Source organism: Symsagittifera roscoffensis, chromosome 6 (assembly GCF_963678635.1).
Source record: "Symsagittifera roscoffensis chromosome 6, txSymRosc1.1, whole genome shotgun sequence".
Classification (NCBI taxonomy): domain Eukaryota; kingdom Metazoa; phylum Xenacoelomorpha; order Acoela; family Convolutidae; genus Symsagittifera; species Symsagittifera roscoffensis.
Genome location: NC_087067.1, coordinates 41,021,650 through 41,035,501, shown reverse-complemented (window position 1 = coordinate 41,035,501; position 13,852 = coordinate 41,021,650). Strand labels below are relative to the sequence as shown.

The window sequence follows — 13,852 nt, the reverse complement described above, 5'->3', positions numbered from 1 at the left end:
TATTTACGATGATTCGTATTTGGTGTGCTGAATTCTATGGTGTAGATTCCATACTGTTGTGTTAAATTACATATATCTTTCAGATAATGTTCAATAATTTGTCTTTTGATTTTTACATCTGGGAATTCTGCTTTGCATGGGCTGATTCCGGGTTCAAACAAATTTACGAGGAAATTCTTGCAAAAATCATGTTGCCCTCTATTATCGGGTGCATCTATGAGGAAGGGGTAAACCTCTTCGTCATCTGGACTATCGTCACTTTGAGTGTGGCTCATTTTTTTGTTTAATAACTGTTAATATATAACTATCGATGTGTCTAATTGGTTGATTTCAATTATACAAGTGTACTGGTTTGTGTTTATATTGCTTTTTTATTCTTCTTTTTCCTCTTTTTGATGAATTTGAAGTAATTTCTGAATCGGAAAAATATATTTGATCGTGAATGGGACAATTTTTATCAATCGATTCTTTTAATTTGTAGAGTTCATCTAAATTGCTGGCTTCTGATTCTGAAAATGCCTTTCTATTTTTTGAAAATCTTTTTCGTGTGATTTGTTTTTGTTTGTTTATTATTTTTCTTTTCATTGTTAGTCGTTTTGTTCTAATGTATCCAACTGTTTGTGTATGAGGTGTGATTACAAGATCATATTTTTGGTTATCTATCTCACAGTTGTGTAAAACGATTGTTTGTTTATTTCCTAGATTTTTGAATGACATAAGGTTTAGGATGAAGGATGCAAAAAGTTGTTAGGTGATTTCTATTTTCTTAGACTGTTAGTCCTTACGATTTTTTGGTTAGCTTAACCTGGGTCTTTTTGTTCAGGGTTGGAGAGAAAAGTATATCGATTCCGAAGAATGATTTTTTACTTTCTCGTGGCTAGTATAAGCTAAGGTGTTAACTTACTTAATCTTACTTAGGGGTAGTGATTGTGTTCAAGGGTTGGAGAATAGTAAATCGATCCACAAGGTTCAGGTATAATTACAACGCAAGTAGTTCGTTAGATACTATTTTAAACTTTTAAGTCTAAGATTTATCTTGGGTCTGGTAAGAGGAGGGTTCAAGTGAAGGATGAATAACCGAAGTTCTTCACTGTTTATCCTAATTTTGAATGGTTAATTTTGTTGAAAAATTTCTATTAGTCTTGGGTTTTTTTTTTTGGAAGGGTTGGATAGTGAATCGACGTTTGAGGTCGTTAGACACTTGTTAAGTAGGTGGGGGAGAACAAAATTGTTCTTTTTGATCCAAGGATAGGCCTTGATGATCAGGTTTTAAATTTAAGTGAATATAATTTATTTTGGTTTAAATTTATTTACGAAAAAGATTAAGTTTTTTAATGATATTAGTGAGCTTATGATTGCTGTTATGTTTAGGTGATGAAGCTGGGACAACAGATGATTTTATGATTACTAACAATTTATTGTCATGCTACTAATTTTTATTTTGATTTTTTCAATAAATATTTTTCAAACATGTTTTGTATAAGACTGCAGAAATTAAGAAAACGATCTGAGATCTTTTTATCAATCGTTATTGTATATTAATAATTTTGTTTAGCGCCTGAAATGATCATGAAGATTGAATTCAAAATTTTATGTTTGCAAACGAAAATCTAAATTCATTGCTAATAAGATTCTAAATATAAAAGTTTGTGTTGGCTTTTGCCGTACAATCATAAAACTATATGGTAAGTTTCTACTTTGTCGTATGTCGTCTCTTGTTCGAGGTCTTCTTACAATTCCGGGTAGTTCTGTTATCGTTCGGAATATCGGCTCTGATCTATTGAGTCGTAGAGACATTTCGATTAAATTATTATCGTATAACATTTTTAAAATGTTTTGTCTAAATTCTAATCTATTTTTGGTTAAATCTAAGTTATTAAGGTCTTTTTCGAGACTTATGGTCGCACCAGATGAGTTATGCCCGATGTGGTTAACTCATAGAGTAATTTCGGATAGGGTACACCGTCTGCTCGTCACGCTATCTTATTTTCGGCCGGATAGATTCGTGCAACTTCTTAGTCTAATACCGATCCTAATCTTACTCTTATACTTTCTAGTCTCAGGGTGTTTAACTAGTCTCTGCTAGGCTCAATAGATCTAGGGTATACTGGTTTTTTGCGGCTGCTGAAGTTCTCTTGGAGAGACAACTAATTTCTAAGTTAAATTCAAATCTCTCTGGTGCTGAAATTACAAGTAATTTCAGCACTTACAAATAAGTGGGTTGTTAGTTAGATGGATCATGATTGGTTAATATTAAATACTTTACAGTGGTAAAATATCTAATTTATCCAATCATAAAATATAGTTTAGATCAGGTTCCATTTCGATAAATTTACTACTAAAAGGAGTTAAGGTTAAAAATTTAAAAAAGATTTACACCTATCGGGGGTTTGCTTGATAGAAATCATCGATTGCAAGCTTTTCTTCAGCTTGACTCTGGCAGATTGTCTTTTCCCATGGGGTTTCTTTCATGGCTGCCAGAAATCAAGAAAGGGGTTTCTTCACAAAAACGCCCGTTTGACGGCGTTTGAACAATAATTTTTCCTAAGGCGTTTATTGTGTTCTTTATGTGAATCCGTAATATAAATTTTTGATCCATTTTCCACCGGGAAAAACTATGAGCTTCGGACGTTTTATTTTCTTTCAGTGCAGGACGTAATGTTTGATAAAACTTGCTGAGCTTGCTGAAGCCACTGGATTTTCATTTTCAACGCCATATCCAACATTGAGTAGTTTCCCCATTTTTAGCCCATTCTGGCCATTTCTTATTCTGACGCTGAGAACTGAATAAATGTCATCGGCACTCTGCCCTTTGTCAATCGATGTAGCTTTGATTCTACCAAGCAAAATATCGTCTTCGCATGGTGCGTCCGGTGGGACAAATGTACAAATTTCACTATTTACACGGTCGTATATAATATTTACAACTGTACGTTGTCCTTTCGGTTTACAAAGTTTGGCCAAATGTTCTTTATGTTCAATACAACTTTTTTTTCAAATGTAACTATGAAGGCCTTATGTATTGGTTCCGACGTGCTAGTCGTTGAAAAGGAGGCTTCCGTTGTGTCCATATTTCTCTTGTTGCAACTGAAGACGTCTTTTATACATTCTGCTTCATCTATTTCACTGAAATTAACCGTACTGGCTAAATGTGTCACAACTCCATGAAGTTTTTTTCCCGTCGTTTTGCTTTCTTTTCCAGAGTTTACACCTTTTTCAAAGATGATTTTGAAGGCTTATGATGATTTTGAGGGCAGTGTTCAAGAGGTCCCAAAACTGTTTTAAAAAATTTTGATATGATTTTGAATCTTACTTTTTTTGGATGTAAGACGCGTTTACTTTTGTTCCCATGGAGCATTTTGTAACAGCTTGTAATCTCCGCGCTCTTTTTAACTTTTTCTTTTTTTAAACGCAACACCCAGTTAAACACGCACATAACTTATCGGAAATTTAAGGTTTGAGCCAAATCTGTACTATTTACCAAGTTTTAACCTAGCCATTGTCTTCTTTATTGCGGCTACCCCATCGATATTTGAGTAATTTTAACATATGCGTGTTGTGTTGTACACAAGCCTCTCACATCTTATGGCTAAATGCGGGGCTTTACAATGTTTTTAATGAAAATCAAATGTGATCATAGAGTTTTTTTGCTCTGGATACAAAATTTTTTTTTCTTTGAGTCAATGTTTTAATACTGTTTTAAAATTGAGATTCTAAGCTTGAGATTTGAAAAAAACGGGTTTTGGACGTCTTAAAAAGTTTGGCCAGAAACAATCGCTTGTACTATTTTCATCGAAACTAGTGTTTTTAAGAGAAAAAAACCTATAATATCACAAGTCATGGCTTTTTTTGCGCTGCCCTTGCCTCATTTGAGTTTCAGTTTTGAAGAACTTAATTCACGGTGTCATAATGTAATGAAATTTTGCATGGTGAACAAACTAATTTTGTGAACACATTTTCTCTTCATACCATATTTCGTAAAATCACGCGTTCAGCCATAACAACAACCAATTGGAAAAAAAAGAAAACTTGAAAAGTGGAGGGAAAGTGGAGAGCCCACATTTTTTCCATTATCGCTCTTACAGCCCAGAAAAAAAGCCCCCGACCTCTCCAATTAGCCAACTTTTAATAAATTTTAAAACAATCGTTGCGCTTTGATTCAAATGTGCATTCGTACAAAGGTGCATCCTTTTTTTTGATACAGACCTAAGCGCTGTATAGAATTATAAGTTATGTATAAACACTCAAACATGCACATGCTCTTTCACTGTGCTTGTTTTTTTATTTATCTGATGAACTTAAGTAGGAAGTTTTAATTTAATGGAGGGACCATAACTTGATGGAGGGGCCATTCTATCTCTTTCTGGAAAATGCGCAATTCCCCCATTTCACTGCCATATTCCTTCTGTCCAACGTTTCCAAAATTCTTTGTACAATTGCTTTATGGTCTTCGATAATTTCTTTAGAAGCAATTAATACGTCGTCTATGTAACAATGTGTAAAAGGGATTCCTTTTAAAAGTGAGTTTGGAACTCGTTAGACTATCGTCCATAAAATCCGGTTAAAAATCTGTAAGTTCCAATAGTATCTCCTCCCTCCTACTATACTAAAACTGCATTGTTTACTGGCCCATTCGCTTAATTGAAGTTGACTATTCGCGTTCCTTAGATCAAGGTTACTGGAGCAGACTTGCCCGTCGGTCTACTATGATAATTTTAAGACTACATTATCTATCAATTCGTGGGTATTGGGCATCTGGTTTTTATTCTTAAAGATCTGATTGTTCAGCAGTTTGAATCTTGTGCAAGTTTGAATGAGCCATATTCCTTTCTAGTTATAACTATTGAACTTATAAAACAATTTTTGTCGAGTTTTGCCAGTTTTTTCATGTGAACTTCTTTTTTACATCCTTTTTAGTTCCTCGTTTACTCCCGATAACAAATTTAACGGTAGCCTTCTGCCTTTTGCTTGAACCGGTTTAAGAGGGGAATGGAAAGGTGTAACTTTACGATCATTTGGTATCTTTGCGATTCTATTAAACAGGTTTTTGAAATTTGTAAAAGTTCGTTTGTCGCGTATTCCAAGTAATTTGGCTTACTCTTCCTCGATGGGTTGCTGACCGTACAGATAGGCACTACAGTTCTTCTGTTTCACTTCAATCTTCAGTTTCGGAAGGTTTTCGTTGCCCGGGATATTTCTTTCATGTCCTACCGTAACAAAAAAGGGATGTCTTTGCATATCCACCCGTTGGATTGTGTTTGGACTATTATTTTTCCCATGAATGTGCTGTCCGTGAAATCGCAGTACAATTGTTTTGTACGTTTATCTACAGGTTGGATCTTTAAAATGGGGTAACGTAATTTCAATTCATGTAAAGCGTTCTGTTTTTATAAAACTCACCGGGCTGACTGAATCTACAGGTATGTTCATATTTTCAATCATTTACCACCCAAGTCCTATGTTCAATATTTTTTTTTCGTTTCCAACTCGTTTTGGCAGTTAATTGTTCTCACGCTCAATACTGAATAGTCGTCGTCGTTGCTTTGACCGTTTTTGTTCCAGGCGTGAACCACTCCACATTTTCTTGGTTTTCGCTCCGGGAATCTTCCGACGGGACCTATTTACAATTCTCGGTATTGACAGAGGCATTTAAAATATTTACATATGTTCCTTTGTTATTTGATTTACATATGCCCTATTTGAACTGGCCTTTATAGTTACAGTTTTTTTTTACAAATTATCTCTCTGGCCGAATAAACGTTTAGATATCCCTTAGTAAAAGGATTTTCTCATTTTTTGCATAAGTTGCTTCTTTCGGTATTCATGTTTGGTTCTTTTCTGACATGATTGTTTCCGTGAAATGATTTAAAACTTAACCCGTTGATCAGTTTTGCCGTATTAGTTAATTTCTGGTGGTTAAAGAAGCCTTTTTCGTCCATTAAGGCCTGGCTCAAAGATTCCGATGGGTTGATGGTTGACTCGCTATTCCTCATATTGCTGATAAATACGTCTCTAATCCATTCTGCTTCATCGGATTTTCTGAAGCTACAAGTGCTAGCTAGATCCGTCAATGCTCCCCAGAAATGTTCGAAAGGTTCCCTTTCTCTTTGTTTTCGATTCTGGAGTTTGTATCTCTCAAGTGTGACGTTTGGAGGTTTATTAAAAGCAAGATGCAGGAGATCCAAAAATTCTTTAAAAGAGATAGATAACATTTTAACTCTATGGCTTTTCTGAGAGAATACCATTTTCCCTTCATTACCGAGGGCTAAAAAAAGAAATGATATCAACTTTTTTTCCGCTTCCGCACGTCTCAACTCTCCGAATTTCTTTCTTTAATAGGATATCCTTTTCTCTTCAGCGGCTTCGTACGACTTCATGGTAGCTCTATTTCTTGCCTCCCGACTGGCTCGTTCATTTTCCGGCTCACTTCCTGTGGACTGTTCGAGGATTGAAATCTGACTTTGTGGTACCTCTTGTCCGCTTAGATTGTCGATGTCGAGATTCTTCTTTGCTATGATGGCCAATTGAAATTGGTCGCTCCAATGGGTCCAGGATTGTGGTGGTTCCATAGTGTGGTTCGGCCAGAATGCAGGAACTCCCCGCAGGCTCGATTCGTTTGACTGCGCCATAATAAACTATTCTAATATTAAACCCTGAATATGTACTATAATGTACACTAACTGAGGAATTAAAAGAATAAAGTGGTTAAGAATGAATACTAATGTCTAATCCAAAACAGCATTAAAATGGCCAATGATCGACCGATGGTCGATATGAAACATCTTTAGCAGGTATCTAATGTGTGCTAAAGTTCAATAGGTTAAACAAAATGAACAACTCACAACAATCCCACGCTGTGATATCACTATTATGAGGAGGACTTAAATTGTACTGAAAGGCTTCATAGTGGGAATAATAAAGCAAAATTAATTTCGACAGAGAAAACTTTGGCTTGAATGAAAGCGGACTTCTTTTCCCTTTTCGCAATATTTGCTTGTAAAAATATTATTAGAAATTCACTTGCTCACGTTATGTTGTGTTGCAGTTCAGAAGTTCCATTTTGAAGTCATTTTAGAAAGACTTTTCTAAGTTTGATTTCACGAAATGGCTCTTTTTTTCCGAGCAATGTGAACAAAAATCTACTTGTAAAATTTTGCAGGTGGGTTGGGGGAGGAAAAAATGCCTATAAAATACTGATAGAGGTGGGTGCCTCGAAAAAGGCCGAAAGAGCCCAAATCTTGGGAGAAGGGGGTTTCTGAAATAAGACTTTTATATCATAGCCTTCCCCGCGCTCTATAGATTTCAAACACTTCAGCAATTAAACTCCGTCGAGATAATGATTTTCTAGATTGCGAGAAAACTATAATCAAAAACCATCATTTTTTATGGAAACATTTTTTAAAGGAGATGAGCATCTGTTTATGTTAATTGTAGTCGAAATAAAGTGATGTTTCTCCTCGAAAAAAGTTCCATTATTATATTTCTTTCAGGCGGTGTTTTCGAAATTTAAACTTCGAACTTAATTTGGGAAAAATGCGGAAAAATAAAAGCGGGATATGAACTGAAGTAATTACCCCTCGCTTTTCATTTTTATTTGCTTGACTGAATTTTTCTTGAAAAGTTGTTTTTAATAATGCGTGAGTAATGATTTTGCGTTTTCATAAATATTTACAATGAAGTATGTAGTTTCAGCGTTCTTTTTGTTTAGAATCTCTAACGATTTTGACATTCGGTGGAGTTTTTGTTCTATCTGCACTCAGCGTTTCGTCCCAAAAAACCGAGTCGGAGCTCCTGCGAACCCGACGAACATTTCAGGAACAGGCTTCCTTTGATTACCATCAGAGTTTCGACTTCGACAAGTTCGTCACAAAGCAGGGAAATCCTGACTACCATGATTCAGTTCCAGACTATGCATACGGCAGTTATTCCGACAGCGAGAGCTCCACGAATGAGTTCCAATACAAGCTGACGGAACTCATTCTGGGAACGATTGTTGATTTTTGCAAGCCAAATGTCATCAGATTCAAGTCTACTTTCAAGGACTGCTCCTATATAATGAAAGACCATCTTTGGTACTTGTTTACAGAAAATATCTGCTTGCCGGGAAGACGAACTTTTAAGAGTCTGAAACGAGACGAGGTTCCGACAATGCATAAGCGAAGTGATGACGTGTACGAGAAACGAGAAATCGTAGCCAAGCGATGGTTGGACAACCGAAAGCAAAACCACCAGGTAAAAAAGGGACCCTTCTACCCAGCTATTCCATCATCGTTCCTTCTCGTGTCACAGGATATAGCCGATAACTTTTGCTACGAGTCGGGAATTGTGCCCAAACCCAAAATGACTCTGGCCCAAAAGTCTACCCTGAATGACAATCGATACAGACTGTGCAAGGACGAACTGACCAAATATCATATCTTGCTGGTTCAGAACAAAATGTGTATTTTGTCCGATGACTAAACTAAACTGCGACTTGAGCTTTATTTTACTACATTTTTTCATTATTTCATTAACTGACTGACTCGTAATTTAAGTAACCAAGTTTCATTCGCTAGTAAATAAACCAGAAATTCCGTTTTTAGTCCATTTGGCAGAAATACTAAGACTTGATCATAAGGCTGAAGCTCGAGTTTTGTTTGAGTTTAGAAGCAGGATCCGTGGTTGTTTACCCTAGAATGTTTGAATCAAAAGTTTTGTATGAAAATTAAGAGAGAATGTTGGACTTGAAAAAAATCAGAGCCCGTCTACCGTTCCCCCTCGTTCACCTGTGACTCATATTCTTCAACTTTAACTTCGACTCATATTCGCGAGGTTCGATTGTCTTCACAAGTGCTGATTATGTTTTTAAAATCCCGTTTCATCTTCATGTACCACTTTGTAAAATTAAGGATAACGGCGCAAATTGGATTGCCAAAATAGGATTATGGAAATTTGCGGTCCAGAAATAGTCGTAAATATGAATACGCCTTCCTCAGCTCGGCCAAAAACATCGAGATCCTTCTAGGCCTTCTTCTTGTTTAGGGAAATGGGGAAAAACCCAGGAACTGTTCGTGACTCTTTTTTAATTTCGTTTTTTAGTCTCTTTTTTTTTACCTGTAAAGTAATACAAAAAAAAACTAAATTCGCACTTTAACTTGCAACGGAACTCATTCTCGCCAGCAACGTTGGTCGTACACGTATATTTTTCTGTGACTGAAGTTTTCTCAAAAAACGATCGAAGTTTGCGGGCTGCAGACCGAACAAAATAAATTGGGGTTGAAGCTTCAAGTTCACTACCGTCAGTGAGTACGGGTGTTATTGGTTTTGGTTTGAAAGATTGTTCGGCTAGGCAAGTGGAGTACCTAGTATCTCTTCCTAGCAGTAAAGTGTCACTGACTTTATGTCGGGAACCAAGCGCTTTCAACGCCCTCGACGTGTAATACGCCCGGCGGGTTTTCAAAAACTTCCGATTTCTCTAAACTCAATCTTTTAATACTAGCTTACCAGGATCTCACTAAAAGTCTCTATAAACTTCTGAGACCACATTTTTTGACTAAGTTAATGATTAACCAGAAAGCTTAGGAAAAACTTTAAGAATAAACAGCCTAAGGTAGATTTGTTGCATTTATTTTAACTGCATGTTTCATTGATGTTACATTTGAAATTAGCAGTTTGAATAATTGTCGAGTGACTTTGACTTTTCTAGTACAATTAACTGAATGACGTTTGTAAGTTGTTTTTTTTTCTGCCAGCAAACTCTTGTACTCAAGCAACTTACTTAGTCTTTTTATAAATCTTATCTTACATAACTTCCTAAGCTTGAAAACATTTCAACTGCAAAAATTGAATGGCAAACAAGCATATTTGGATCGGTTGACGACAGCTAAATTAGATTTAAATTACCAAGGTGGTTGAAATTTAAAAAAACTCGGTTTTTATCTCAACAACAACCGGTAGAAAATTGAGGATGAAAATATTAAACTTAGCTTTCCACAGTTAACTTCCTAAAGCCAGTTAATATCTCTGTGAAGCAAAATAGTCGGAAAAAAACGAATTAAATTTTAGTTTTATACCAATATCGGTAGAGAATTTGTCAAATTTGGCGAAGGCTCACAATCACTGGCCAAAAGCGAGGTATAAAAATTTCAATTTAACTTGCCCAATGAAGCAATACCAGTCATACGTTTCAGTGCAAGCAGTGGCAACATACAAAAGTTTCTTTCTGAAGATTTTTTTTTCGCATTTTAACTGACTTTTAACTGGAAATTTTGACGACAAATTCAGATGGTCGACAAAGTTTCAGCACGATTGTAATACTGTTGCCTAAGATTCAGATTTCAGATGGCAATGTTATATCGGAACAGTTCCTTTGGCTTTATAGGGTTTTATCTATTTGGTACACTTGATTATGTGACAAATCAATCTTAACATAAAGGAAATAAATTAGCCTTTTCTTGTTCAATTCATTTTAAAAAGATTATGTAAATTCTAGGTAAATTAAAAAGGCATAGAGTTCAACTCATTGTCAGGTTATTTGTTGAAGTTGATACTAAAATATAGATTTTTTATTCAACAAATTTTGATAGCCCAGTTTGATAGTTCCATTTGGTTTATTTACAATCTTATCCGTGGAGCCAAAAGAAGTTTTATTCGGAAACGGCCGGCAGATCTTTTCGATTTCTGAAGTCCCTATTGGCTGTGTTCTGTGCCGTTGACAATTCGAAAGTATAAGTAGAGCTCGTTTTAGGCTGCAACCCTTTTACAACGTAGTTGATGTTGATATCTGGTTTGTCAAAGTTCTTGCATATTTTTGTACATTCGTGGCGTTCAAAAAACGCGTTAATACCTGTAACTCCAATATCCGTAGGTCCGTAACTTTGATCACGCGAGCAAATAGCTGGGTCTGTTAGATAGTAGTAATCGTCGGCTCGGATCTAAACGTTTGGAACTATTTCTCTTCATTTTGAAAAAAAAGCTAATAGAGCTTTGAACTACTTCGGCTATAATTATGATGAATGATAAAAGAGCTTCATTGAAAACTGATAAAAAGTGAAGGCATTTTCTCTTTTATACATTTTTTTTCAGAGGGGCAACGTTCAAGTACTGGAAAAAAAATTTCAAAAAAATTGCTTCCAGCAAATCAAATTTTCAAATTGAACCTAACTGATTTTTGATCTTTTTTTATCAGTACAAATTGGTTTTTATCTTTTACAATTGTGTTTACAAACCCCTTGCAAATCGCAGACGACAAATTTGCAATCCGAAGCAATGTAAGTGAAGTGAGAAAACGCGGCAAGTGCTTCTGACGACAGGAATACAGCTCCGCTGTTTGAATTGAATTTCTTGTACTCGCCTTCCATGAACGGTTCTACAGCTACCCACTCCTATTTTGGAGAAGTTCAAAATTTTCAAAAAATCAATAGAAAATATTTATAACTTGGGTGTTTGTCAAGTACTGATTAAATTGATGCAAACATGAATTAACTTAATTTAGAGTTAAAAACTTTAACCAAAAATTTCACCAACTTTCTTATCTTTGCAAAATTGTTCTTAATTAACTTTACTGACACATTTTTATATAATTTTTGAAATTATCTATTTTTTGGTTAGCCTTGAATTTTAATCTATAGAAAAATCTGTTTTTTTCTTCAAAAAATGTTTGTTGGCCTGAAAAATTGATTAATATGCATTTTAGTTGTAGATTCTCAAATCATTAATCTCAAAGAAGAGCTGGTGCCGTCAAATTTTTGCGCAAATACTTTTTCTGCTTCTACATTGTTGAATGCTCAAATCTATTCAGCAATGTAATTTATCTTTGCAAATCGCAGTATTGATTTATGAATAAACAATTTTGGTAAGAATGTATCCATTTTTTTATTCATGCTTGTAATTTGACAAAAAAATATATATCTTCTTATCTGTAAATTTTTTTTGAAAAACTGAATTTCGCGCCAATCTTTGCACGTAACGTCTATCTTTAGCAAGTAATTTGCCTTTTTTCCACCCAATCTTTTTGATTCTGCAGATTATGGGCATTATGAAATGAATCGGCCGACTGGTAGGATGCTCCTGATTGAAATTTTTTGCCAGTCTCTGGGCCTCTTCGGATGCTTTGAGATCTGGCTCCCAGTTTTCATACTTTATGGCGATTTCTGCCTGAAAAAAAATGTTTGTATTATCATTTATTCTGATTTTGATCAAGGAAACCCGGAACTAAGCAAAATACTTGAAAAAATTGTAATATATATATATACACCAACACGCATGTTTTAGGCTTGAGTCACGATATGTCGGCTAGAAAGCGGCCATATGATCAAAATTTGCCTGAAGTATTGCGATATAAAACCCTATAAGGCTGTTTCATTTTCATGGAATGCAATTAGTTACAGCAATGTTTTACTTTAGTATTTCTCCTAAGCAGCAAGGTCTAGTGCAAGATTTTAAAATACTGTCAAAACATAGTCGAGCACAAGGTCGAATACAAATTGTACACATAGTCGAAACTATTATCAAAAAATAGTCGAACAAATTTTGGTAACATGGCCGACCACTTGTCGAACACTAAATTGAAACAATTATCAAAACATAATTGAACTCAATAATAAAATAAGTCGAGCTCGAACAAGATTTGTAAACAAATTTACATCGGAAATTTTGCTCGCATTTGTATTAACAGGATCAATTAATGATTGAAACTTTCATATTGACGCTTTTTGCGCTTTTTTTGGTTATTCCATTGGGAGAAAACTGAATCTATGGATAGCTTAAAAAATCCTCTGTGATTTCTCAAAAAAAATAAATATCTGAAATAAGAAAACATTCACATTTTTTCAATCATTTGCGTATCAAAAAGAAGATGTTAACTTCATTCCTTGTCATTTCGCAAATCATACTAAAAAAAATTTTTTTCGGAAAAGATTTGTGAAACAATTGTAGAGTTTTCGAATTATAGTAACAATTAAAAAGTTATGGTGTTTTTTGAAGTTGAAATTGATCACTAACTTCTTTGCTTTTTTATGATGTGATGATGTAATTTGAAGGGTTCGTCGGATGTGATTTTTTGTTTAGAGTCACAAATTCACATTAACCCCTAACAACGAATATTTTTGGAGAGAATCTGATGAGTTCGTTTAAATGAAACTCTTTTGCATTATTTTTTCTTGTTTTTACCGCAACAGTTATAATGATTAACTTTTTTTTGAAAGTTAAGACTCTAGTTAATCTGTTAATGTTGAGATCAACCTTTTCAAATTTTGATTTCGAAGTCGACCCGTTTATTTGGTAAACTGGTTCATTTGCTGTTTATTTAAAATCTTACGCTGCTGGAAAAAGATTTCACAGCGTTAATAAGCTTTGTATTAACAAATCCATTTTGATCTTTGAACTCCAGATTTTTATGAAGATTTTTGAAAAATAACTTTTGCTATATATTTTCGGCGTTCAATTTATTTGAGAAGTTGAGCGATGCGGGACTCCTCACTGAAATTTTTTTTTACCTTGCGATTGAATTTTGTTGATGCTTACAAACTAATACGTTTTGTCAAGTATGAAACTAGAAAATCATATGCTGGTCCTTTTATACCGTTATCATAACATTTTTTTAAAGAGAAGCTTGTGATCAACAGTATCAAACGTCTTTCTTAAATCATGAAAAATACACTGATTTTCAATGCTTCGGTTGTTCCAATCAAATCAAATTTCTTCTCCTAGAGAAGGAATAGTGTCAATTGACGTTTTCTGTCTGAATCCGAACTGAGATTGATGAAATATATTTTGTTGCTTAACGAGTTCTAAAAAATCGGTTGTAAATTAATCGTTATAGTATTTTGCCAAAGATAATTTAAAGTAATTTTGGTCTAAAATTTAAAGGCTT

General features: G+C 34.7%; 1 protein-coding gene across 1 annotated transcript in view; it reads right to left on the bottom strand.

The window, feature by feature from the left end:
• Nucleotides 1-10,625: 10,625 nt before the first annotated feature.
• LOC134848746 (alpha-protein kinase vwkA-like) overlaps nucleotides 10,626-13,852 on the bottom strand; it is a 10,364-nt gene continuing 7,137 nt past the window's right edge. The window contains exons 2-4 of the mRNA XM_063866258.1: nucleotides 12,067-12,135; nucleotides 11,208-11,363; nucleotides 10,626-10,913 (exon numbers count right to left, since the gene is read on the bottom strand). Coding sequence (XP_063722328.1) covers nucleotides 10,626-10,913; nucleotides 11,208-11,363; nucleotides 12,067-12,135 — 513 coding nt within the window. The remainder of the gene's footprint in view (nucleotides 10,914-11,207; nucleotides 11,364-12,066; nucleotides 12,136-13,852) is intronic.